Source organism: Alternaria rosae (assembly GCF_020736505.1).
Source record: "Alternaria rosae strain MPI-PUGE-AT-0040 chromosome Unknown BKA58scaffold_12, whole genome shotgun sequence".
NCBI classification, from domain to species: domain Eukaryota; kingdom Fungi; phylum Ascomycota; class Dothideomycetes; order Pleosporales; family Pleosporaceae; genus Alternaria; species Alternaria rosae.
Genome location: NW_025763581.1, coordinates 49,971 through 75,061, shown reverse-complemented (window position 1 = coordinate 75,061; position 25,091 = coordinate 49,971). Strand labels below are relative to the sequence as shown.

Sequence of the window (25,091 nt, the reverse complement as noted above, 5' to 3'; positions counted from 1 at the left end):
GGGCACAGTCCTTCCGCCACGCACCCTGCAGTGCTACGTGGACAAAAGCAGTACTACCCTGTATTGACAAGGTGATCTGCACCACACCTCTGGGACCTAAGAGTGTGTGAGCTCATTCAATGGCCCATACTTCCGCTAACATCCTTGCGGTCGACTTGACCTTCGGTAAACAATTGGTGGCACAAAGAGTCTGGCATGCTATAATCCATATGCCTTGTTTCCCTACAGGGCTCGAGAAGTTATTTGATCACGGCTTCGTCTGCGCTGGCTCGCGCAATTCACTTGCAGATAGCCTCCCATACTTTGGATCGTCTAGTCTAGTGATTCAGCGGGCTATATCATTCTTGTACGCCTTCGACTTATAACGTGTAACAGCCCTCTTGATAAACATCGGGACGATTATCTCATTCAACTTAACCATCAATTTCTGTCCAAAAATCATATCTTCACGAGATGGAATCGGATGAGATGGTCTTCGTCGAGCACCCGCCCTCCATGCCCATTCTTTCGTCATCCCGACCGCTTCCGGGACCTAGACCAGACAGCAAACAAGCAAACCTCAAACCATATCAACAGAACGCTCGTTCTGTCGAAAGAATGACTTCCTCTCCAATCGAACAAGGGTTTTTCGAACGCAGCCTTCCATCTATGCCAATAGAGGAGGACACGAAAGAGCGGGTGACTGAGAGTGGGGCATCACGGCAACGTCAAGGCTCTGATTTGTCTCTCAGCTCGAATTCAAACAGTGAAGATATGACGGAGCATGAGGGAAGCAGTCTGGGAGTGTCTACTGCAGGACAAGCTGCTCCATTTCCACCACCACCCCCACCACCACCGCCGATGGAATGTCACTTTGGCCCTGGAAGATATGATTCTCAGGTACCTCACCCAGTAAGTTTGGTACTACGATAGAGAATGAAAGCATGACCTGACTGTGTCGTTTAGCCGCCTCCTCCTCCACCTCCTGTACGCGATATACCAAATACCTATTCTAGCATGACCGTAAGCTGACAATAGCAGCCTCCACCACCACCAGGCTTATCCGACTTCATGAACGCTCCGATGATGACCTCAGCACTTCCTCCCCCAGTACGTTCAGGACGCGATCTGATCAATGCATTGCTGATCAATACCAGCCCCCGCCCCCTCCACCCGGTGTTCCGCCCGCATTGACCATGAACCCATACAATGCAGGAGAAGAAGTGCATACCCCGAATCAGTTCATCCAAGTGCAGTACTCCAACGAGTCCATCTCCGACTTCGCCAGCCGCGTACTCCGAATCGGACCCTTCAGACGCAACGTCTTGATGACACTTCATCCGGCTAGTGCGGCAGACTACAAGGAGTACGAGTGGTTGCTCAAGTACGGAAGCTCTGAGATTTGGTATGAGAAGCCTACAAGGGCACTTCTCAGGAGTGTCAAGACGCTCGAGGCGAACCGACGGGCACCGGGTGAACTACTCCCTCTACACAATGCCAGGCCAGTGAGTCTTGAGACGCCAAAGGTATGGGCTTCAGCTGCCATGACGACACCGACCGACGACGACATCTTTGAGTGTGTTGCAGACCATCCTGTTGATGACGGCTATGACGCTGGAACTTGCCATCAATGCACTGAAGCCAAGTCAGAAGCACTTGAAAGCACACCGCTTGTCTACTGTCTAGTCTTCAGCACTTGTCAAGCAGCTGATCCATTCATTCACGGCGCACACTTCAACGGTCGCCAGATCTACAAGCTTGTCAAGTGTGGTAGCCGAGAGGCTGCTGTTGCGGAAACTTTCTACGCCGCGGGTGTCAACGGTTGGAGTCTGGCTTTCAGCTGCGTTATGAAGCTCGGTGAAGACTTTGAAGAGAGGTGCGGGACGGCCAAAAAGGCCAACGTGCTGTGGATGTTGGCCGAAGAGGAGGCCGACGAAAAGATCGTCAAGATATTCTACTAACAAAAAAAAAGCAGTGTTCTCGGGTCATATTTGCTTTCCATCCATTTTCCTGATATCTCCAAAACGGTGTTTTCTGTATTCCAAAAGCTGCATTTCCCCACTCTCCAACGGTAACGCCTCTGCGCATGTCGACATACAAAGCCCAGGCAATTCTCAATGTGAGCCCGTGGATACGTCCAGGCCTGTTGGAAGGAACACATCAAGACCCTGTACCACATCGATGCATACCACGAAAACACACCTGCAGCCTACCGATATATGCGGTCCGAAACCAGGCGCATATGCTATGTGCTACAACGTCTGCCTCGACCAGTCCGTTGTGCATTCTGTACACCCTCGCCGCATATCACCAATATCGTCGAGTCGCTCAGGAATCCCGACAGACCTCGTCAAATGATGTTCATGGTAGTGTGCAATGGCCATGTCCTCCAATCAGCGGTGTCCACGATAACGGGCGAGTCGTACAAGGCTTACCCCCTCGTTTCTCGTTTCATCATGTATGATTGCTATAATTTCGGTGTTAAAATCACGTTTGCTTGCTGGCACAGTTGTGCTATTTTCCTTATTAGATTTTGTCGGTTCTGGCGTTAAGGCTGCGATACGTGTTAAGGTTACAGGGATAACGATTGGGTTGGGTATACGTTACGAGGCTGTTATCGGGTGTGGCGTTACGGTAGACACACGCTTTAGGATCGGTATTACAAAAAGGGTGCGTCCAGTGCCGGTGGAGCACGTGGCGCTTGGGTATAACGACGCTATTGTATTATTAGATCAGAATTGGGCGTTCAGGTGTACGACTAGTGTGCTTTCCGAATGGCAGACATGACAGAAAGGCAGTTTTGCATGTCTAGTCCTATGCACAGTGTAATTTGTCTTTGGTGGATGAGGTTGTGTCAAAGAGGACCGTTCTTGTCTGTTATGTTTCGTCTCTTCGCCTCATCTACACGTCTCAAAACCCCGATTGTATTCGGTGACAGCTGGTCACCGTCAACGTCATATCTCTAGACGTTCCTGCAAGTGTATCACAGTACTACAACTCCTTCTTCGTAACCGGCTCCAATCCTCGATGTTGCTTTGCAATCATCTGATCAAGCCTTGCGTAGCAATCCAGCGACATAAAGATACCTAATTGTGTTAGCTTACATTTCCCTTCGACAACTTCCATGAGGGATCTCAATCAAGAACAGCACTTACCCGCAGCCAGATACCCTCCATACATACCGCCCAACCCCTGCGCACCCCTCTGCACCGTCGTCAACTCCTCCCAACTCAGCATCTCCGCCAAGCAAACCAACGTCGTCAAGCTCGTCTCTAGACCAAATACTAGCAGGGCGAGAGGGATGCGTGGGTCATTGCGTAGCAAGGCAGGAATGGCCCATAGAGTTAGAGGGAGGTGGTAGACAAGTTCAAGGAAGGTCAGAACGGGGAACCAGGCTGGGGCGTTGTAGAAGAAGCGGTCGCCGTATGTAGATATGTACCAGTCGCGTAGTGAGGACATCCAGAGAGGCTTGATTTGGATTGGGTAGTAGGCTGTCAAGTCGAATGCTGTGGTTGAGTTAGTCTTGGTCAGTCCATTTATGTGTGCGGTGGTGTGATGTATCAAATCCAGAAGCATCGGAACAACTGATAAAGAAAATGATTCAAAAGATCGGGTCGTCGTTAATGTAACCTTGCTATGCTATTGCAGTATGACAGAGCTTCCAGCCTTAATATTCCTTCACGGTACTTACCTAGCATTACGGGCAGGTGCACAACGAAGAAGACGAGGTAGATAAAATCGCGCTTCCGCTGAAATATTGAGACCGCCATGTTTGTATGGGCCGATGACCGATGTTTAGCAGCGTGGGTTGAAGTTGATCGTTGTCGTAAAGTCACATTTGTTGGCAAGCGCGTCGTACGCGTTTTCGCGCCATGCATGGGGCTTCCTCGGCCCTTTCCCCACGAGCTTCATTCTTGGCTTTTGTTCATCATCACTCCACCCACGACCTCCAACTCGACTCAAATGGACATGCTCGACTGATATAGGTCTTGAATAGGCTTTCGTAATTTCTCCGGAAGCTTTCATGCGGGTTGACGGTATCCCCGCTGATCATTACATAGAAAAGGGCGCTGACGGCACCCACGAATGGGTACAGCGTCAGCTGCAGCTCCGGAGATCGATTCTTGAAACATGGCTACTGCTAATCAGAAAGATACCTTCTTTTTCAACCAATCTTGTCTCCGAGGTTTATATACAACTCGGACATCGGGTTGGTTGAGCGCCATGCCAAGCGCACATGCCTCTACGTACATCAGCATTCCGCCTTTAGCCTTCACGTTCGATTTTTAGAATTCAGTTGCCACCACATTTGAAAGTCGGTGATGCTAAACGTGCAGAACCAATGGTCCGTACCTCTCACTACTCGATCGCACTATTGAAACTGCCGTCGCAACCGTCAAAGGAGTCCTCGGAGCCTCGTCAAGTCGGCGCTCCGCTGCTACGAATTCACTCATGACTGGCAATTTAGCCTAAAGCTCTCCCCGGATACACCTTGGCACCCGGCCCACTGCAACCGAACGACATCAGCGGCGGATGAAGCACGAACGGCACATGACTGCCAAGAATGGTGGATGCTTACATTGCTCTCCGTATCCAATTAGTGTGCTCGAAGCCTTGGCTTGGCGCTCTTCAAGCCGTGTTTAACATGCTGCCCAGCAGCCGTTTCCTCTTGGTATGCTTAAGGGGTTAAACAGCTCTTATTACCGATGATCTGGAAAGAGTATGGAGGCCTGTTTCCCCACAGTGCTGCGGTACGGTCACCGGGGTACTGGATGATTATGCACATGGTGGTGCGGGCTTCTGTGGCCCCCCATACATAAGCCTGGGGTCTCCGAGTAAAGGACCGTAAGCTTTTTGGCAATCTGGGGTACTACTCAGACGGCTTTTGTTCAAGACTTTCGCCAAACTCTTCAAGCGTTTCGATTATCGGTAATCGAGCATCATCATGGCTGGAGGCGGCGGTGGTGCATCTGGCTTCGATGCCGCGCTTCAAAGGCGTCAGGCCCTGATGGGCGCCAGTGGTCCTAGGGCTCTTGTGAAGAACGGAAAGGTCTTTCTGATCGCCCTGTTCGCTTGTCTTGGAGGTGTATTGTACGGATACAACCAGGGCATGTTCAGTGGTATTCTGGCTATGCCATCTTTCGGAGCACGTACGTATTTGTGACTTCCACTGTCAGCTTGCGCTTACATCGAGTAGAAACCGACGGCTACGTTGATAACCCAACACAGAAGGGATGGCTAACTGCTATCCTGGAACTTGGAGCTTGGTTTGGAGCTGTCATGTCCGGTTTCGTCGCTGAGGCAATGTCGCGCAAATACGGTATCTTGATCGCTACAGCAATCTTCATCATTGGTGTTGTGGTCCAGATTACTGCAATTTCTGGTGGTCACGAGGAAATTCTGGCTGGTCGTTTCATCACGTTAGTGAACCATCATTACTGATCTTTCAACATTTGCTAATCAATCGTAGTGGTATCGGAGTCGGTGGTCTTTCCGTCATCGTTCCCATGTACAACAGTGAATGTGCACCTCCGTAAGTACAACCAAAAACACCCAGCCTAACACTTAAGCAACATGCTAACTCATTCCAGTGAGGTTCGTGGTGCTTTGGTTGCACTGCAACAACTCGCCATCACATTTGGCATCATGATCAGTTTCTGGATCAACTACGGAACCAACTACATCGGAGGCACCACTCTCGAGACGCAATCCAACGCCGCATGGCTCGTACCCATCTGCCTTCAGCTTGTTCCAGCATTCGTCCTCATCATCGGAATGGTATGGATGCCATTCTCACCACGTTGGCTGGTACACCATGGACGCGAAGAAGAAGCGAGGAGCAACCTGGCCTCTCTCCGCAACCTCCCTGCCGACCACGAGCTTATCGAGCTGGAATTTCTGGAAATCAAGGCACAGTCCATGTTCGAAAAGCGCAGTGTTGCTGAGGCTTTCCCGCATCTTCGCGAGCAGACTACTATGAACATCTTCAAACTCCAGTTTGTTGCTATTGCTTCGCTTTTCAAGACGAAGGCTATGTTCAAGAGGGTTATCGTCGCGACTGTCACTATGTTCTTCCAGCAATGGACTGGTATCAACGCGGTATGTAGACACTTAAACCCTTTGACAACTACATTCGAAGCATTTACTAACTTACACTCCCCCAGGTCCTCTACTACGCGCCCCAGATTTTCGAGCAAATCGGTCTAGTCGGAACCACGCAATCACTCCTCGCCACAGGTGTCGTCGGCATCGTCATGTTCCTCGCCACCATTCCCGCAGTCCTTTACATCGACCGTCTCGGTCGCAAACCCGTTCTCGCAGTTGGAGCTCTCGGCATGGCTTTCTCCCACTTCGTCATCGCCGTCATTCTCGCCAAGAACTTCGATAACTTTGAGAACCACCGTGCGGCGGGATGGGCAGCCGTGGTTATGGTCTGGTTGTTCGTTATTCACTTTGGTTACTCCTGGGGTCCTTGTGCTTGGATTTTGATCGCTGGTAAGCCTTATCTCCACTCGCTCGAAACGCTCCTATAAGCCTTATGTTAACATTTCCGTCTCATAGAAATCTGGCCCCTATCCACCCGCCCCTACGGTACTGCCCTCGGCGGCTCCTCCAACTGGATGAACAACTTCATCATCGGACAAATCACGCCCGAGCTGCTCGAAAACATCACTTGGGGTACCTACGTCCTTTTCGGACTCGTAACCACCCTCGGAGCAGCGTTCATTTGGTTCTTCGTTCCTGAGACGAAGCGCTTGACGCTCGAGGAGATGGACACTATCTTTGGTAGTGAGGGTGCGGCGCTCAAGGATCAGGAGCGCATGGCCGAGATTAATCACGAGATTGGTCTTGCGGCGTACTTGCATGGCGATGCGTCGAGTGGGAATGAGACAAATGTTGTTGGGAATGAGAAGGGTATTGTTTAAGCGATGGTGGTGAATGGGAACGGGAGGGGGACTCAAGGTGGGGGGTTGAGAGTAGTTTAGTGGGCGAAATTGATCGTTGTGTTTATTTGAGTTCTTTCGACGATGCTATGGGAACGAGGGTACATGTGTTGTTTGCATTCTTTTGCTTCGCCATGTTTGGATAAATATTGCTTCTAGTGGCCAGGGACAGTTCATAAGTGATGAAATGTCGGAACGGAGATCCTACAAAGCGTAATATCATTCGAAAGGCTCTTTTGTCCCTCATGCGATATGTATTCGCTCCTCATTAGTAACAATTAAAGTAGTGTATCTTGCCTTCATGCTTGCACCACCAGCGATCTCGAGTTGGCAAAGAGTCGCCATCTTGCTCAGCCGTGCTTTCTGCAGTCGTACTTGCCAATTGCAAGCCCATCTTTGGGATGATATCACGCATCAATGGTTTTCGCCTCGTCGCTGTGATAGATCCCCAGCTGACCTCGATTTCTTCTTCTTCTTCTTCTTCTTCTTCTTCTTCTTCTTCTTCTTCTTCTTCTTCTTCTTCTTCTTCTTCTGCTGCTGCTGCTGCTGCTGCTGCTGACGCAAGGATGTGTTCGGAAGATGATTGCGCCCGTACTCTAGTATATATGCGGCCCGTGTAAGTGTACTGGACGTTTCGGATCTTTGTGCTCAAGTATGCGTCCTGGATATATTCGAGTAATGAATCAAGGCCAGGATAATGTAGTTGGGTGATACCCATCGCTTTGCCCAGAACGAGAAGCGTTTCGCAACAATCCCGGGGACTGGTCAGAAACGTGGGGTCTTCTGGATAAAAGCACTCTGAATCTGTAAGGTCGAACAACTCTTCGAACAGGGCCGCCACCGCATCGAAGTATACCTCAAGCACCTCTTTTGTGTAATCAACACGCACTCGCCATCTTTCAGGTGTAAGCCCTAACAGCCCGTAGACTTTGTCGCGAGGATCATGGCACTTACTCCCACAATGAAATCGGATAAAGTATTGTAGGGTACGCCTTTCTCGAACACGATCATATCCATGGATGGTGAAACAGGCGGCTAACGGTAAGCTTTGCTTTGGCTCTGCCATTATACTCGCTAAGGCTACACAATACCAATCCAGCTCAATCCCTCCGCAAGTAATGAGAGGCGAGTTTACGCTGAGCATAGTCTCCTGGACGATCCATACCCGTGAGAAATATGGGTGGGCTAGTAGAGTGGCAATGGCCCACCCGTCGTCATCTTTCTCGTCTCGCAACTGACGCGCTGCCTCGAGCATGGAAGAATCGCACCCTAACCATACGAGCACATATTTCGCATGCTCATAGATCTTGTTCATGATACGGACTTGGTCGCTGCGCTCAACAAGGTCCTCTTGATTGATGCATATCTGATCGATCCAATAGAACACCGGCTTTTCGGTGTCGGCACTACCCCAGACCTCGGTAGTATAGGCGTGTAGGAAGTCGAACAGATTTTGGCGTACTTCGATATTCGCTCCTTCGACTGCTGCACTATGAGTTGGCGCCGCTTCGCCCCAAGTGTATGACAGGGCGGTATATCTAGGACAGTCTATCAAATTGTACTTCTGTAAGGTGCATTGCGGCTGATGGGTGAGAGGGTCTTTGCTGATTTTAAGTAATCGGAACTCTGAATTTGGCCTGTCGAGAGGTTGGTAAGTGTATTTAGACATTCTCACGGTGCGGTAGAAGTTGATTGTGTCGAAGTCGGCAGAGATGTTGCGACGCGGGGTAGTGGTTCTCCACTAGGCTGCTACTGCATTGCGATGTTTCGCGCTGACGAGAAGGCTACTTAGGTATCAGGCTCATTATCGCCATGCCTTATCTGCCAGATAGGATATCTCAACCTCTCCTTAAAGCGTGGCGCATACTTTGCTGCGACCGCAACATCAAAGCGATCGCAATCATACCGTATACCAAAGTACCATCTAAATGGCCAGCCCGAACCAGGGCCAGACCGCAGTCTGTGTCAAAGGCGCACTCTATTGTTTCTGCTGCAACGGCGTACTGAGAGGAAACCGCTTTCGCTAGAGATCGTGATTTGAGTCGCTCTTCTCACTTTTCATCTACAACAACCGTAGCACATCCTCAACGCCGTCGAACTACGCCACCTTCATTCTTCCTGGAAATGAAAGCTCAATCACTGCCCACCACCCAACGTAGCCATCAAACTCTGCCTAAACGCCTCCTGATCCACAGCCCTCCCAATCAAAACCAACTTCGACTCCTGAACCCCATCTTCAGGCTTGGCATCAAACTCATTCGTATCGTAGATGGCCCTTACACCCTGTGTGAGGAGTATCTTGCCGTCCTTGACTGGGACCCGTCCCTTCAAACGATGGATCTCAAAGGACTTATGTGAAGTCTCAGCGGGTAGCGTCTCCTCCCACAGAATAGTGCGAAGGAATAGATCGAACTTGTCGACTTGATCGCGTGTCAACGCGGGGAAGGAGATGGTTGAAGTGGTTATTGTAGGGTCGAGATGACTATGCCCTTTACTCGCGAACTGCAGATCTGTGTCTGTGACTTCGTCATAGGCATGGAGATCCAGGACCAGACCTTCAAGCTGCGGGACTTGGCTTTTTGTCGTCGTCTTGATGCGGGCGAGGCCGTTGATAGAACGGATTCGCTCGGTGACCTGTTTGAGTTCTTGCGCGGAAACTAGGTCGGTCTTGTTGATGATGATGACGTCTGCATGGCTGATTTGCAAGTGTGCTGTTGTGAGTAGAGGGCCGTGTTCGTCGTGGGATGCTTTCTTTCTCTCTTCGATGTTTTCTTCGTCGCCGAGGCCTTCGTCTAGGCTCTTTAGCACGTTTTTGGCGTCGACGAGTGTGACGATGCCGTCGAGGAAGATGCTGCTGCCTAGGCCGTCGTCGAGCCAGAACATGGGTGCGATGTTTCCTGGGTCGGCTAGACCGGTTGTTTCAAGCAGGATGTAGTCGAATAGGCCGGATTGCTCCATTAGATTCTCGATGGCTGCTACGCCGATGTCTTTCACTGAACAGCATATGCAGCCGTTTGCGAGTGGGACAAAGGGGGCGGGTTGGGCGGATGTAGAGTTTGCGTCGGAGACAGTGAGCTGCTTTTCAATGTCAATTGCTAAGCCATCTGTCAGAATGATGTCTTATTCTTAGTGGAAGGTGAGCATACAGTCACCGAACTCATTCAGAATGACGGCAATCTTCTTTCCATGTTGCTCAGTCAAAATATAGTTGAGCAAGGTCGTCTTCCCCGCACCAAGATAACCTGTAACTATGGTGATGGGCACTTTACCCTGGGGCGCCTCCTCCGAGGTCGCCACAAGATTGGGTATTTCCTCATCTTGGTCGTCGAGGACTTTGGTGTTGGTCTCTGGCTGGACTAGAGCGGGGACTTCATCGTCTGATACGTTTCCGTCCATGGCTGGCAAGCTGTTACTAAATAGTGATTCGAATGTCGAGGAGGGGTGCCAGAGCGTCAAGATACAAGACTAGAGTGAGATAGAGAACGTCGTTAGAAGGTAGATACGTAGGACGGTGCAACCCCACAAAGCATTCAATTCACCTACAATGACTTACCTAATCGCAGCTACTTCGGGATTTTGGGAAGCCAAGAGAGACGGCAATGACGTCGTGGGGTGGCAGAGTCATGTAGAAAAATGGTCCATCCCGACTGGCGCGCGATGAAGCTAGCGCCGTCGCGTATTTACTAGTTGACAAGACCCCTGCCCATGCCCTGCATTCGCAAGCTCCAGGTATCAACAACACACGCCGCCCCGCCTACCTGTCGCCAGACGTCTACTGTGATAGCAATTCACTCACTACTACCCGTCATTCCGCAAATATGACGTCGCCTGCTTCACCGCGCCTTCCTAGCCCGCCGCCAATCCCAGAAGACCAGCTCTCGCCCGTGTCCGCGTCCCCAGAGCAGCAGAAGTTGTTCAGCAACCTCGACCATGCCGCCGAACGGAGGATAAGACCGGGAACCAAGGCGGAGGATATGGCAGAGGGGCCGCCACTGGTAGACTTATCAGAGGTGCGTGGAGGCATGCTACCCTAAAGACAGCGCCTGGCTGACGAGATGCGCAGATTGATTCGGCATTTCAACTTACAGAACACCTCAAAGCCCTCCACAACTCGCTTACGCACCCCGCCGGCTCGAATGGCACTGTGCCAGTAGACAGAAACATGGCACTGAAGATAGCACAATCACCTGCCAATGTGGACAGGACTCTTTGGCTATACGAGCTGTGCCGCTTCCTTATACAAAAGGTTAACTCTATCATTACCGCCCTCTTCGCAGACGACCCACCATGTTCGTCCCTGACGTGTCCCGAGATGCGCGCTTCCGAGTGGCAGTACCTTTGCGCAGTACACGACCCGCCAAAGTCATGTTGTGCCATCGACTACTGCTGCCACACGCTCGACTGGGCGGCCAACACCCTCACATCACCCAAGCACTTTCCTTCAAGGCTCGCGCTTGGAACCGACTCGTCAACACAGCATTCGCAAATGCGCCAGTTGACCAACATATTCAGGCGTGTATACAGAATCTTTGCGCACGCATGGTACTCGCACCGAGAAGTCTTTTGGAAGGTCGAGGGGCGCACAGGCCTATACATATTCTATAAGACGGTCTGCGATGTATACGGTCTGGTACCGGAGGACAACTACACCATCCCTCCTGAGGCCGAGGGCATTGAGCCATCAACCGAGGTCAAGCCGTCAGCGCCACCTCTGATCATGAAGCGAGAGCCCTCTGATTCGACATCAGAGATTTCAAGTAACACACTGGCAGACGGAATGTCCGATCATTCGCTGTCGACAGCCGGTACAACCAAGCGACATAGGCATTCGCCATCAGTTGGAGCCACGGCCGTTCAAACAGTTGTAGAGGAGAATGAGGAAGAGGAGGACCGCCCTGTTCTTCAGGCGCGGCCAGTCACTCAAATCTTCGAGTCAGCACAGGAGGACGAGGAAGAGGAGGAAGGCGACAGCGATGGGGACGTTACGGCTATCGAAGATAATAACGAAGAAGACGATGATGACGAAGATGATGACGAGGACGAAGACGAAGACGAGGCTGAAGCTGCTGAGGAGATAACACAAGCAGATGCCAAGGACCCCACGACTGAAGCAGCCAAGGAAGACGGGGGCGAAGAGAAGGCAGCGGGTACCTCGCACGAGGAAGAAGAAAAGAAGGACGACGATGCCGCCACAGAGTCAGCAACTGCCGATACCGCTGAGGCCAGTGCTCCAGACGTCCAAGATGGCGGAAAGGAACCGTCACAAGATGTCACTGAGGCCAAAGAGGATAGCAAGCCAGATGCTGAAGGGTCAGAGGAAACGAAGAAGGTTGATTCTGCTGCAGAATCGGCTGATGAAGAGGGTGGAGCAAAGGCTCAAGATTAGGTTATCACGGGCAAGGCTCAACGGGTAGTATTTCAGAGAGCTGCCGTCGTGTACATTAAGCGTAGGAGTAGGACGGGATAATGACTTGGCAGAGCAGATCGGGATGGTATCATTTGCATCAGCACACATAGATATCAGGCACGGCATGATATGGCTTAAGGAGCCGCATTACTAGACATTAGTACCTGATAGTAGTTGGGATCTAAGATGGTGATGGTGGGGCGTCATCGACGAAGAGATATGCATTGATTCCTTCGGGCTTTACCTCTAGCCTCAAGGACCAACCACTGCACATACGCTAATCTAGCGCATGTGTATAGCCTCCGCGGAGGACACATGTCAGCTCACGAGACTGGTATAGGCAGGGCCTAGGGAGTTTTCCACCCGATTTAGCAAGATACGGGCCTTGAAACATGAAGGGAGGCAAAGCAAATCAAGACTGCATATTCTCCGTGGCGGGAGAGAGGCACTCGGTAAGCCACAGCTGCGTGACAGGGAAGGGAGAAATTGTCTCAGCAGAGCTTGGTCCAGCGGTTGGGGGCGAATTTGGCTCAAGGCCGGCCTGGTCGTTCCACGTTTCCATGTTGCACTGCGTGAACTGTCTCGTCACACGGTGTTCATGACAGATAGGGCTGATGAGGCTCAACTAAACAACATCTGTCCTGAATTTCCTCCGATAAATCAATGCCTATATGCAAAATTAATCAAATGCGGATACCGATGCGACGATGCTCGCCGGGCTCCGACTGCCGCAAGAAGAGGGTGACGTCCGGGCCGCGCATCATTGGCGGGAGTGGTGCGTAGATGCGTCTGCGTCTTTTGTCGCGCTGCGCGGCAAGACGATCCTGGGGTAGGGCGTCCAGGCTGCAAGTATCAATTGGTGGCCGACGGGCCGAGTGGGCACTCGCATCTGGGTAAATGCTGGCGAATGAGCAGAGCGGTGCGAGTGGCGCACGTGCGATGAGGTGTGGAAATTAGTTGCGCGTTGGGCGGATTTGGAGTGGTTGGGCTCGTGTACAGGAGAGGTCAAGGTGTAGAGAGGCGTAAATCAGGGTCTAGAGATGGGTGAGGGAGTAGGCATGGGTAGTACCGCGATGCAGAGATATCAACAGTCTCAGAAGTGGGCAGGATGGCAGCGGGCCTGGAAGCAAGAGGAGTCGAATGCTTCCACGTGCAGGACCGCATGCTTGATGCAGCCTTGTGCATACAGTCGGTGCGCAGTCTGCGGTGCATGAACAGGCACGCGCTGCTATCGACCAGTAACTTGAATGGCGTTTACGAGACGTGGTGACGGTGCCGACGGAGAAGGACAACTAAATGCAGCGCTCGAGCAGCCCCCACGCCCGCGTCGCCCGTCCCACGCCGGCCTCGCTTCTCCACATTCTGGTGGTCCAGCAGGCTGCAGGTGTAGTTGCAGTATTGCAGTGTATTCAGACGGGCGTCTTGGAGTGCATTCAAACGTTGATTGCTGACGGCGGAGGCTGGCAGCATCGGAAGGCAGCCAGCTACCCCTCACTACTTCAGCCAGCGCAGTGCAGTGCAGACGACATTATCCACAGCCACGGGATCTTGAATTCTTATCGCGGCTACTGCGGACGCTCTGCGTGGTCACAGGTCCCCAGTCGTGCCAGTTCTAGTCGACGTCCCAAGTCGGCATCGGCCCTCTCCATTCCATTCCCACAAGTCTACCCGCGCCCGTCCTGCTGCCTCCCACGACTTGCTGTCTTCCCCACGTTCCCCGTCCAGGGTTCTCTCCACGACGACACAGCACACACGCCCGCCTGCACGCAGAGGCTCTATCTGCAGGTCATCGCCCAGGATCACGGCGATTAAGACTTGCGCAGCCCACGCCGTCCCTTCTGGCCCGCCCCAGCATCTCGCCTGCCGTGTGATTCCCAAAGCAGCATGCACGCCCATCGCCGAGCGCCTCTTGACTAACATCAACACCATCTGGCAACCGCGCACACGAGTCGCTCCGCCACCAGGCTACACAACACTCCCAACTGCCCCAGACACGCGCACTGCCCGCCAGCGTCGCGACACACGACACTGGGCCTGACTTTCCACTGGCAATGACGGCGCAAATCTTGTCTATGCATGCTGCGCACGCGTCGGATTTGGGCAAGATCCAGACGCAGTTCCGAGACAAGATGGACACCACGGTTGGCCCTGCAAACGAGCCTCCCACCCCCGCCTCTCCCGACAGCGGCGACACCCGTGGCCGCCGACGCGACCGCGACGAAGATGGATCCGCGGGCGAGGGCGACGGTGACGGCCACGGCTCCTCGAGAAAGAGACGGCGCAGCAGGAAGGGCCTCGACAAGAAGTTTGAGTGCCCGCACGAGGGCTGTGGGAAGAGCTACTCCCGCGCAGAGCACCTCTACCGCCATCAGCTGAACCGTGAGTGCAGCGGCTCCAGCAGCCCTCACACAGCTAACATGGACAGACAACCCCAAGCAAATCTACCACTGTGACTTTCCCGATTGTCACCGATCTTTTGTCCGCCAGGACCTCTGCGCGCGCCACAAGGAGAGACATACGGCCCGAGGCTCGCAGCTGCTGCGCAAGGACACGTTCAACATGCACAATCTGAACCCCATTGTGACGGCTGCACTGGGCGGAAAGAATGCACCGCCGCCCAAAGCACTCGGCATGCAGTCTCCGCCATCTGGAGCCTCAAACACAGGCCCGGGCAGCAGAATGTCGCCGCCAAACTTCCAGTCTCCAGGCTCGACTGCCACGCTCAGCAGGCAGGATTCGCTGCAGAGGACAGTGAGCGACGATACGTACCGCAGTGGCTCAGAAGCTAAGCCTTACGACATGCAGTCCCAGAGCGCTGGAAACTTTGCACCCCCACCGCGTCCGGCCGCTTTGGGCAACTACAGTGGAGGTCGCAACTCTCTCCACAACTCCCCACATGTGGGTAATGGGAACTTCACCCGGCCCGATCTGCGCGCGCAGACGTCCAATCTCAGCTCGTATGGCTCGAGCTCACCCTTCAACTCTGCTGTTACACCATCCCAGTATACTCCCTCTGCGCCTTCGACCGGCTACCAAAACAGCGCAAGTGCGTATCAATCACAAAACAACTTTCCTCCCTTCTCCTCCTTACCTCCACCAGAGTACCCTCAGCCAGCCGGCACCCCTGTTTCTCGAGAACAAGAGAATCAGTTTTATAATGGCACCTCTGGACAGACGCCCATGAATGGTGTCGAGTCTACAGGTCAGATAGACAACAGAATGCAGAATGTTTCCGACGCCATTATGGAGCAGAATCCTGCGTATGCCATACCAATGTTTGGTGGCAATGGATACAGTCGGTCACCCTTCGCCATGGCCGACGACTTCGCCGCCTGGCTCTTCAACGACAATCAATTCAACCCAGGAGGCGCATCGCCCATGGATTACCCGGGCGGAGTAAACCCCGTAGCTGGTGCGTCATCCCAAATTGGTCTTCAAGCACCGTATTTTAACTATGACCCCTCAGTCGCCGGCTATCTGAACAACCCTGCACCGCCTGCACATCCAATGGCTGTTCATAGCATACTAGATACCACGCTTCCCGAGTCTGCCCTGTCAGAAGAGAAGCGGAAAGACCTCCTTGACCTAATCCATCTGCGCTTCAACGAAACAGATCATGCGCCAGTCAAGAAGCAAAAGGAGGATATCATGGAGGGCGACAAAGACGACAGTCGACACGTACTGAGTCTGCACATGATGCAAACGTACATCAGCTCGTACTGGGTACACTTCCACCCACAACTGCCAATCCTCCACAAGCCGACCTTCAACGCAAGCACTTGCCCCGAGCTGTTGTTGCTCGCCATCATGTGTCTCGGAGCGTCTTGTTTGGAGAAGAATTATGGTCAAGAGACTACACAGGCTTGCGCTTCGCTAGCCAACTTCTTGGCGTGGCATCTGCGCTGGGAGCTGTTCATGGACGCTGACTTCCGCCCACCCGCCAAGCTATGGATCTTCCAGGGTTTGCTCCTTCTCGAGGTGTTTGAGAAGATGTACTCTACGCGCCCGTTGCACGAACGAGCACACATCCATCATGCCACGACATTGACGCTTATGAGGCGCGGAAGCTCGCTGATCGGACGGTCAGCGATGGATTCACCTCCTAGTGTCAAGGACGGAAAGAGCAACGGAATAGGTGGAGCAAACACGCCTGACGAATGGTGGAACCACTGGATCACGAATGAGGCTACTAGGAGGGCAGCATTCGCAGCCTTCGTCATGGACAGCATCCACGCTACCATGTTCGGCCACAGCGCTGTCATGGTCGCTCACGAGATGCGTCTTCCACTGCCATGTGACGAAGCTCTCTGGTCCGCAACGAGTAGTTCTGAAGTAGGACGAGTCGAGCAGTCGCTGACATCGAATGGCATCAAACCAATGTCTTTCCTTGACGGTCTTAAGAAGACGCTCAATGGGCAGACGGTGCGGACCAATTCGTTCGGACGCACAATCCTCATGGCTGGTTTACTGAGCGTATCATGGCACATGAACCAGCGAGATTTGCAAGTCAGCTCGCTTGGTGTGACAACAGCACTAGGCGGTCGCGATAAGTGGCGAGGCTCTCTAACCCGGGCCTTTGATTTCTGGAAGCAAGATTTCGACAGCTCACTGAATCGATCCGAGGACCGCCCTAGTTCGAGCTCATACGGATACTCGCAAGGTGTTGACGATGACAACGTGTTCGAGTCCCGGACTGTGCTCCACCACCTTGCGCACATGGCCATGCACGTTGACATTGTCGATTGCCAAATCTACGCCGGCGCACCCCGCCTTCTCGGGCGGTCAATAACCCCGCAAGACTACAACGGCGCACAACGTCGGATGAAGGAGATGTGGGCCCCCACTGCCCGAGCCCGGGACGCCACATTCTACGCTCTCCGCTTCCTCTCCAACGTCATGGTCGCCGGAGACCACAGTCTGAACCCCAATACGCCGTCCACCGCTGGCTTCTCCTACTCCGCACGCGACGATTACCTCCTCAACCGACCATGGGTACTATACTTCGCCACACTAATCGTGTGGTCGTACGGTTTCGCGCTCGATGGCCCGGTCAAGGAACCATACCAACTCCCCACCTATGATGACAAGGTCAGGGATATGGTTCTCTACCTCAACCGTGTTGGTGGTGTACACTCACCAGAGGATCTTAGCAAGACTTCTAATCGCAATGCTTGTCTTGGTCTGCTCATCATCATGCGGGATATGTTCAAGAAGACGAGGTGGGAGTTGTTGCATGAGGCGAGCAACTTGCTGACGAAGTGCATTGAGATGCTTCTTCCTGGTGCGAGTGGGGCGTTATGAGTAGAGCAGCACAGTAGTGCTCGGACAACCCACCCACATGTTCTGATGAAAAATGGATGATGGAACTTTGCCCGACGAGGCGATGTTGTTCTTCTTCTTCTTCTTCTTCTCATTTACGATGTAATGGCTTACTATTTGTTGTTGTTTCTGAGTTTTGTGGATGGTTTCCCTGGTCTGTCTTTTCTGACATCACTGCATTCTAGCGAGGAGTGTGCTTCATTCTTTCTGTTCTTGTTCGATACCTCTTCTGTATATTCGCAAGTGGCTACTTGGATGAAGTGGGTTGGTGGATATGTGGGCGGGATGCTGACTTCTTTGGCCATATACCCTGGGGATAGGTGTGTTAATGCATCTTGGACTCTTTTCATCACGCTATGAAAATTCGGAGAGTGGTTTGGTGATGTGGTTGTGAAATGTGTGCTGTGCACTGTTCAGACTAGACTGGAGCGAACCGCAGGCGTGCAGGATTGAAGCGCACGTGAGAGCGCGGCGACGCGCGAAACGACGATCGCGTCTTTCTCGAAGTTGTCGCAATAATCTTTTAGAAGGTAGAACACATAGACGACAACGTAATTTCAGACCTGCTAATCAATATTTCAAATACGAAAGCGAAATTTCCCCTGATGCACGATCACTCTTGCCGTTGCGCCATTGCGTCATTGATTGTGAACTAAAGTTCCCCTACAGGCGCTGCGCGCGTCCAGAACCACGACCATGTCCCCACGATGCCTCGACTCAAGGCTGCGACCGTCTCGGACCAGACTGTACGGAAGCGAAAACGGAAAGCGCGCGATGAGGAGGAGACAACAGCGGCAGAGGGCGAAGGGGTGAAGGAGGTTCACAGGATTGTTGGACCGGATGGTTCAATGATCGACTCCAACGCGCCCGACCCGGCCACGACTACTACGAGCGTACCCACGAAAACACACGACGGAGGAAAGAAACCACGGCGAGCGCCCAAGAAGAACGGTACCGGCAAACCAGCTCTCGCGCGCAACAACTCGTCCACCCTAGTCGAGACGACGATACCATGGCCAGACCACTTCACGAAGCTCGCTCAAGTGCACCGCGCCGTAAGCCTCGTCTACACATTCCTCTGCACGCGCAAGCACCTCGCGACGACCCTCGAAAACCTGCGCAGCACAGTCGAAGCCAACATCCAACGAGAGTTAGTCATCGAGGACGTAGCGCAGATCACGGCCCTGATCCCCAAGGCCATAAACTTTGCCTACGTCGACGAAGCAATGCTACAGATCAATTTGATGGGCTCAGAAGATAATTTGCACGGAAGGCGAACAACCGACTTTGCGATACTAGAACCTGAACCGGATAAAGGCGAGCATAAAGAGGTGCTGCTGTTTGAGTTCATCGATGGCGATTTGAAGCGCCAGGTACAACACAAGAAAACGGGGGAGCCGACAAAGGCTACGACCAAGTTAAGAAATGAGGATCTGAAGATGCCGGTGTACAGTCAGAAGCAGATGATGAATTTGATCGAGAAGAGGAATGTCAAGTTTACTTCGGCGGTCAATGGTTTTCTGAATCAGTGTGCTGAGGAGGGGGTGGATGCGGTAGAGAAGATTTTGGAGGTGTCGAAAGCGTTCATACCGGTATCGACTGAGAGCCGGCATTCCACACCCGGTCCGGATAGATCGTTGATACCAGCTTCCATACCGGCGGATCGAAAGCCTATCCCCGATATCCTGAACGAGATCAAGACGCTTGAGTGGTACACTGGGCAGATTGTGCCAGATGGCCACCGTGTCTTCGACCCACAAGAAGCTGTCTACGGCGACTTGAACTTCGCCATGTCGCAGAACCTCGTCAACGCGCTGTATAACACGAGGAACATCACGCAGCTTTACGCTCACCAGGCAGAGGCTATCAATAATCTTTACGACGGACACAATGTGATTGTGTCTACTTCAACGAGTTCTGGTAAATCATTGATTTATCAGATACCGGTTTTGCATCAGTTGGAACAGGAGCCTAATACGAGAGCTATGTATATTTTTCCAACGAAAGCGCTGGCGCAGGATCAGAGGAAGAGCATGAAAGAGCTGTTGCGGTTTATGCCGGGTTTCGAACAAGTTCTGGTTGAGACGTTCGATGGCGATACGCCTATGAGCGAACGCAACTACATTCGAGATGAGGCACGTATCATCTTCACAAACCCGGATATGTTACACATCACTATCCTGCCGCAAGAGGATGCCTGGCGGACATACCTTCAGAACCTACGATTTGTGGTAGTAGACGAACTGCATGTGTACAACGGACTGTTTGGAGCACACATGGCGTTCATCATGCGCCGTCTACGCAGGATATGCGCGGCGTTGGGAAACCGCCATGTCAAATTCATTTCCTGCTCGGCTACAGTGGCCAACCCTGAAGAGCACATGAAGACTATTTTCGGTGTTGACGAGGTCAAGTTGACAGACTTTGACGGGTCTCCTTCCGGGCGCAAAGAGTTTCTGTGCTGGAACACACCGTTCAAAGATCCTGGTGATCCTACATCTGGACGCGGCGATTGTATGGCGGAGACGGCGAAGCTATTCTGCCAACTGATGTTAAGGGGCATCCGAGCCATTGCCTTTTGTCGCGTGCGGAAGCAGTGTGAAGCGCTGCTTGCTGCTGTCAAGACTGAACTTACCAACCTGGAAAGACCGGAAGTTATTGCTCGGGTTATGTCGTATCGAGGCGGATATACGCCGCAAGACAGACGGGAGATCGAGCGAGAGATGTTCGACGGAAAGCTCTGTGGTATCGTGGCTACTAGTGCGCTGGAACTTGGTGTCGACATCGGTTCCCTGGATGCTGTCGTTACGGTTGGATTCCCCTATACTATTGCCAACCTGCGCCAGCAAAGTGGTCGTGCTGGAAGGAGAAATAAAGACTCGCTTTCCGTTCTGGTCGGCGATTGCTTCCCTACCGATCAGTACTATATGTCGAACCCAGACGAGATCTTCACAAAACCCAATTGCGCACTCCAAGTCGACCTAGAAAACATGCTCGTCTTGGAAGGCCACGTCCAATGCGCCGCCCACGAGATGCCCATCAATGTGTCAGTCGACACATCCTACTTCGGCCCCCTCCTCCCCAAAATCGCACGAGAGCGCATGCGCTGCGACAAAGAAGGTTTCTACCACGTCAACACGCGCTTCCTCCCGCAACCCTCACGCACGGTCGCAATCCGCGACACCGAAGAAGACCACTTCGCCATAATCGACGTAACCCACGGCAAAAACACCGTGCTCGAGGAACTCGAAGCCTCCCGCGCCTTCTTCACGCTCTACGACGGCGGCATCTTCCTCCACCAAGGAAACACGTACCTCGTCAAAGAATTCAGCCAAGAACGCATGCTCGCAAAAGTCGAATACGTAAAAGTAGACTGGACAACCCAACAACGCGACTACACGGACATCGATCCCGTGGAAACAGAAGCTATCAGGCGTATCCCTGGTTCGAGATCAAAAGCCTTCTACGGCCCCATCAAGATCCAACAAGTCGTCTATGGCTTTTTCAAAATCGATAAGAAAAGGCGTATTCTGGATGCTGTGCAGGTTGATAACCCACCTATCATACTGTTTAGCAAGGGCATGTGGCTCGACGTGCCGAAATCTGCACTCGATATATTGAGGTCGCGGAGGCTGAATATCGCGGCGGGGATTCATGCTGCGGAACACGCTGTTCTGTCTCTCATGCCCAACTTCGTGATAAGTATGCCTGGTGACGTCCGCACGGAATGTAAAGTCCCCGAGAAAGAATTCCTGGCGAAGGAATCCACACGCAAACGTCCTGCACGACTGACGTTTTACGACGCAAAAGGCGGTGCCAGCGGCAGCGGGATTAGTACCAAAGCATTCGAGTTCATAGACACGTTACTCGAGCAGGCGTGCCAACGCCTCACCTCATGTCACTGCCTCGAAGGCTGCAACGAGTGCTGCAACGACGACGCGTGTAAACAGCACAATCAAGTCATGTCCAAAGCCGGCGCTATGGTCATCATCATGTGTTTACTCGGCCGCGAAAACAAAATCGACATCGATGCGTTGCCGTGGGGCGAGGAGGATGTGGAGGCTGGGTTTGATACAGTGGTTGAGGCTGTGGGGGTGAGGATGGCGGAGGGGAAAACGAGGGATGGCGGGGTTTTGCCGGGGGAGGGCGTGGATGGGGAGGAGATGGTGAGGGCGAAACTTGTGGATGGCGTGTGGATTAAAGAGGAGGAAGAGGAGGAGGATCATTTTAGTAGGAGTATTCATATGTATAGGGGGGAGAGGACCTTTATTGGGGTGCATAGGAAGTGAAGGAGCAGGGAGTTGTACGCGTGGTATTTACGTTGGATGAGCGAGTGTTATACATGCCTTAGATACCTCTGGAAATGATTTTTCTTTTTAACTAATGTGTTCTGTTCAGTTGGAAAAACCAAGAGTAATCAGATTGGCATTCAAGATGAGCGTCATTTATCCGTAACCCAGCTGAAAGAATACTACAACAAGAATGAGAGCTAGAGTAGAGAATCATACCAGCGTAACAGAACAAGTCTCCAAAAAAAAAGGCTCTCCAGCCCAAGTCGTCAGTCCACCGACAAAGCCATATCTCATACAAACCCAACCGTACAGCGGGAAAGCTCCCAACCCATAAACGCCGCGCAATGCATCACACCTACTCCATCCGAACCATGCCCAAACTAATTATACCGCCTACTCTTGCTCGCCCACTCCTCCTCCCTCCTCCTCTTCTCCTCCTCCAACTTCTTCAACTCGCGCGCCACACCCCCACTAGCCCTCCACCAAACATCCGTGCCCGTGCGAATCAACCTCTCAGCTGCACTCACCGGCCCATCAACCGCGGGCCTAACATCGAGGTAAAATACTGGTTGTTCGTCTTCCTCTCCCGACGCCTCCGATGCCTCGGGCGCACCCTCGTAGTAATCAATCACGTAGCGAATTTCTTTGCATCCTTTTTCGTTGCAGCGCTCCACAAACCAATCGTGGCGGTCAAACGGCGGCGCAGTACCGAATTTCTCAGGCATGACGTAGCCGAGCCATTGCATAATCGTTGCTTTGGGCGTAGGTTCCGTCGGGCGCCCCGTAAACCTAAGTAGCTTCGGGGGCTGAACATCCCTGTGATCCCAAGTCGTCGTATCAAACGGATCCTCATGCGTGCCCAGTTTGAAATTAGCGACTTCCTCGCCCTGCTTGCATATCTCATATCCCTCTTTAAGACCACGCGAAAAACGCCGCTCCCAGCCCATGATCTCGGCCCACGCACCCTCGTTGAGGAAGTTGTGTACGCCGACCATGCTTTCTACGGCTGTAATGTCCGTGTCTGTGTAGCCTTTGCGGAGCATGGCGTTGTACATTTGCTGTGGGGAGGGGTACTCCCAGAGGGAGCCGTCGCCTTTGGGGATGGTGGAGGTTTCGCGCTCGAGGGGGAGATTGACGGATTGGGTGGATGCGCGTTCGTTGGAGAGTTCGGAGAACATGTTATTGAGCGGGTTGAGGCGCGAGAGGAGGCCTTGCTTTGGTGGTGGGGAGGAGGCGCTGGGAGAGCCGTTCTCAGGTGGGACGTATGGGCAGGCGCCCGCAGGTGTCTTCTTTTCGGCGACGACGGGCGGGACGGCTTTCTTGTGCATGGGGCATTCTGGCTGGTGGGTTGTTAGTGGCGCATGTGTGTGTGGAGTGGACGTACGTACTGGAGGTTCCATACTGCTCATGCTGCCTCGAGGCATGGCGTGCGGCGCAACACGTGCAGCAGGTGCAGCGGGTGCGGTGTCTGCCCAAAACCAACCCATGGTGAGTATTCGTGTGGAAAGAGTACTCCTGCGAAAACAAGAGGCAAGCAAGGGTATATAGGGCTGAAGAAGATGTGACGGGTGGCGGAGATTATCGGGAAGAACAATTTCGTGCAGGGTCCTCGTCGTCATCGCTCTAAGCACGTTAGGCGTACTCCGATTGGCTGGACATCTCAATGTAGCGAAAGATGATTTGGAAGCTATATTTGGATTTATTTTTGGTTACGTTCTTAATATCGTACGCATACGCGCAAAAGTTCTACATGTCTTGGTCAAGACGTCTTGAAATGTGCTTGACCATATTCTTATGGTCCTGCCGCCTTCGCCAGCTGGCCAGTGCCCCGCGAGCTGAAGATGGCCATGATACCAAAGCTGCCATAGAACAGAACCATGGGGTACGCTACCAAGCCTCGCATCGAAGTCATGCGCCCTGTGAAATGTGTCAGTTTCCATTGATAGCCCCATCGGAAGGTTCGACTTACCAACAACGGTAAACATGGAACTGGAGCTGTAGGAACACCATGTGATGGCCAAGCTGGTCAGAAGGTATCCAAATAGTCCATCAAGCGGTACAATGATTCCAAACATTGATACCAAAACCAGAGGAAGGAGGCAGTATCCGAGCACCGATGCCGATCGCGGGAACGTTAACGAGGAGCCGAGATGTGAGCCATGCGGGTGACCGTGGTCTCCAGGTGTCGCTTCGACGACAGGCGGGGACATGAGCGAGAGGATCTGGTGGAGAAGGATCGTGCCAACGAACGCCAGGCCTGCTGCTGTTAGTTGCTGTCTTTCTTCAAGCAATCGTTCGACTTACCGTAGATGTAACCGAAATGAAGCTTTCCAGACAACTACTCAACGTTAGCTCTTATCTCCATATTGATGCTTTCGCCATACCAGTAACGATGTGCCAAAGATCAAGAAGAACAGTATCGGCCCTGCTACATCGCTGTCGTCCATGATGTGCTGATCGATCCGGCCAAATGGATTCAGGACAGCCAACGTCTTCATTTGTATATGCCTGAAATTCACTCCCAACTCTTCCAGCAGCGGTGGTTCTCCGTCGTATCCTTCCGTGCCAAAAGCCGCCAGCCACCCCGTCCGCAGCCCCGACACACCCATACCCATCTGCCCACTCACGCCCGGAGCAGCGAACCCCGCGCCATACTGTGCGGGGTACGCTTGACTTGCCGGTGCGCCATAGTTTGCCTGAAACGGTGTGGAATGGCCAGATACCGGCTGGCTCGAAAATGAGGACGGGTAGAATTGGAGGTTTTGCGCATTTCCTGCGCCGTATTGAGGGTTTTGTCCGTAGCCGTATTGCGCCATTGTCTGATATCCGAGTGTATGAGGTATAGCGACGAAGAGTAGTTTTCGGAATGTAGCGATCTGGCGTTGGGTAGGTCGCGCAGCTGGTGCCTGGCGGAGGTGGAGCGGACGTGTCCTGGAGAGATGTGGTACGACGTCACCGGGGATTTTTGCGCGGAAAGGACAGATTGCGTAAAACGGGGGTGTTGGGTTTGGAAAGTGAGAACTCGCGCGCTGAAGTGGGAAGAAGACAATTGTTTGTTTGCAATGTTGAGGCTCAATGTGGCAGCCACATGTCATCGTGTGCATCGGCCCTGACCATCCACAGGCCGATGGGGGCTTGGCACTGACTTGG

General features: G+C 52.8%; 10 protein-coding genes across 10 annotated transcripts; 5 read left to right on the top strand and 5 right to left on the bottom strand.

Annotated features, from left to right (window-relative positions):
- The first annotated feature begins 945 nt into the window (after nucleotides 1-945).
- BKA58DRAFT_55610 (uncharacterized protein) lies at nucleotides 946-2,069 on the top strand. Its single transcript, XM_046175529.1, has 3 exons — nucleotides 946-966; nucleotides 1,021-1,089; nucleotides 1,137-2,069. The coding sequence occupies exons 2-3, from the start codon at nucleotides 1,051-1,053 to the stop codon at nucleotides 1,938-1,940; spliced, it is 843 nt and encodes a 280-aa protein (XP_046020420.1). The 5' UTR covers nucleotides 946-966; nucleotides 1,021-1,050; the 3' UTR covers nucleotides 1,941-2,069.
- An 888-nt stretch (nucleotides 2,070-2,957) lies between these two features.
- Nucleotides 2,958-3,805, bottom strand: BKA58DRAFT_55599 (integral membrane protein-like protein). The gene is made up of 3 exons (XM_046175528.1): nucleotides 3,671-3,805; nucleotides 3,135-3,485; nucleotides 2,958-3,065 (listed from the first exon to the last, which is right to left on the bottom strand). Exons 1-3 carry the CDS (start codon nucleotides 3,747-3,749, stop codon nucleotides 2,971-2,973), a joined length of 525 nt encoding a protein of 174 aa, XP_046020419.1. The 5' UTR covers nucleotides 3,750-3,805; the 3' UTR covers nucleotides 2,958-2,970.
- Nucleotides 3,806-4,597: 792 nt separating this feature from the next.
- BKA58DRAFT_55586 (quinate permease) lies at nucleotides 4,598-6,947 on the top strand. The gene is made up of 6 exons (XM_046175527.1): nucleotides 4,598-5,129; nucleotides 5,177-5,399; nucleotides 5,450-5,512; nucleotides 5,571-6,078; nucleotides 6,144-6,474; nucleotides 6,541-6,947. Exons 1-6 carry the CDS (start codon nucleotides 4,925-4,927, stop codon nucleotides 6,903-6,905), a joined length of 1,695 nt encoding a protein of 564 aa, XP_046020418.1. The 5' UTR covers nucleotides 4,598-4,924; the 3' UTR covers nucleotides 6,906-6,947.
- Nucleotides 6,948-7,743: 796 nt separating this feature from the next.
- On the bottom strand, nucleotides 7,744-8,592 carry BKA58DRAFT_325324 (heterokaryon incompatibility protein-domain-containing protein; the record flags this gene model as incomplete). The annotated part of the gene is made up of 1 exon (XM_046168003.1): nucleotides 7,744-8,592. A coding segment is annotated over one exon (849 nt), but the record flags the coding sequence as incomplete, so codon positions are not given.
- A 38-nt stretch (nucleotides 8,593-8,630) lies between these two features.
- Nucleotides 8,631-10,528, bottom strand: BKA58DRAFT_55568 (COBW domain-containing protein 1). The gene is made up of 2 exons (XM_046175526.1): nucleotides 10,070-10,528; nucleotides 8,631-10,018 (listed from the first exon to the last, which is right to left on the bottom strand). The coding sequence occupies exons 1-2, from the start codon at nucleotides 10,317-10,319 to the stop codon at nucleotides 9,060-9,062; spliced, it is 1,209 nt and encodes a 402-aa protein (XP_046020416.1). The 5' UTR covers nucleotides 10,320-10,528; the 3' UTR covers nucleotides 8,631-9,059.
- Nucleotides 10,529-10,565: 37 nt separating this feature from the next.
- BKA58DRAFT_55559 (Mob1/phocein) lies at nucleotides 10,566-12,516 on the top strand. Its single transcript, XM_046175525.1, has 2 exons — nucleotides 10,566-10,933; nucleotides 10,987-12,516. The coding sequence occupies exons 1-2, from the start codon at nucleotides 10,742-10,744 to the stop codon at nucleotides 12,307-12,309; spliced, it is 1,515 nt and encodes a 504-aa protein (XP_046020415.1). The 5' UTR covers nucleotides 10,566-10,741; the 3' UTR covers nucleotides 12,310-12,516.
- A 1,865-nt stretch (nucleotides 12,517-14,381) lies between these two features.
- BKA58DRAFT_444370 (fungal-specific transcription factor domain-containing protein) lies at nucleotides 14,382-17,631 on the top strand (the record flags this gene model as incomplete). Its single annotated transcript, XM_046174060.1, has 2 exons — nucleotides 14,382-14,709; nucleotides 14,756-17,631. The coding sequence occupies 2 exons, from the start codon at nucleotides 14,382-14,384 to the stop codon at nucleotides 17,629-17,631; spliced, it is 3,204 nt and encodes a 1,067-aa protein (XP_046020414.1).
- Nucleotides 17,632-18,260: 629 nt separating this feature from the next.
- Nucleotides 18,261-21,938, top strand: BKA58DRAFT_369455 (uncharacterized protein; the record flags this gene model as incomplete). The annotated part of the gene is made up of 1 exon (XM_046168965.1): nucleotides 18,261-21,938. The coding sequence occupies exon 1, from the start codon at nucleotides 18,357-18,359 to the stop codon at nucleotides 21,936-21,938; it is 3,582 nt and encodes a 1,193-aa protein (XP_046020413.1). The 5' UTR covers nucleotides 18,261-18,356.
- Nucleotides 21,939-21,948: 10 nt separating this feature from the next.
- Nucleotides 21,949-23,510, bottom strand: BKA58DRAFT_347398 (cytochrome C1 heme lyase). The gene is made up of 2 exons (XM_046168456.1): nucleotides 23,330-23,510; nucleotides 21,949-23,281 (listed from the first exon to the last, which is right to left on the bottom strand). The coding sequence occupies exons 1-2, from the start codon at nucleotides 23,426-23,428 to the stop codon at nucleotides 22,322-22,324; spliced, it is 1,059 nt and encodes a 352-aa protein (XP_046020412.1). The 5' UTR covers nucleotides 23,429-23,510; the 3' UTR covers nucleotides 21,949-22,321.
- Nucleotides 23,511-23,539: 29 nt separating this feature from the next.
- BKA58DRAFT_393756 (uncharacterized protein) lies at nucleotides 23,540-25,066 on the bottom strand. The gene is made up of 4 exons (XM_046171120.1): nucleotides 24,326-25,066; nucleotides 24,246-24,279; nucleotides 23,911-24,198; nucleotides 23,540-23,858 (listed from the first exon to the last, which is right to left on the bottom strand). The coding sequence occupies exons 1-4, from the start codon at nucleotides 25,043-25,045 to the stop codon at nucleotides 23,734-23,736; spliced, it is 1,167 nt and encodes a 388-aa protein (XP_046020411.1). The 5' UTR covers nucleotides 25,046-25,066; the 3' UTR covers nucleotides 23,540-23,733.
- Nucleotides 25,067-25,091: the final 25 nt, after the last annotated feature.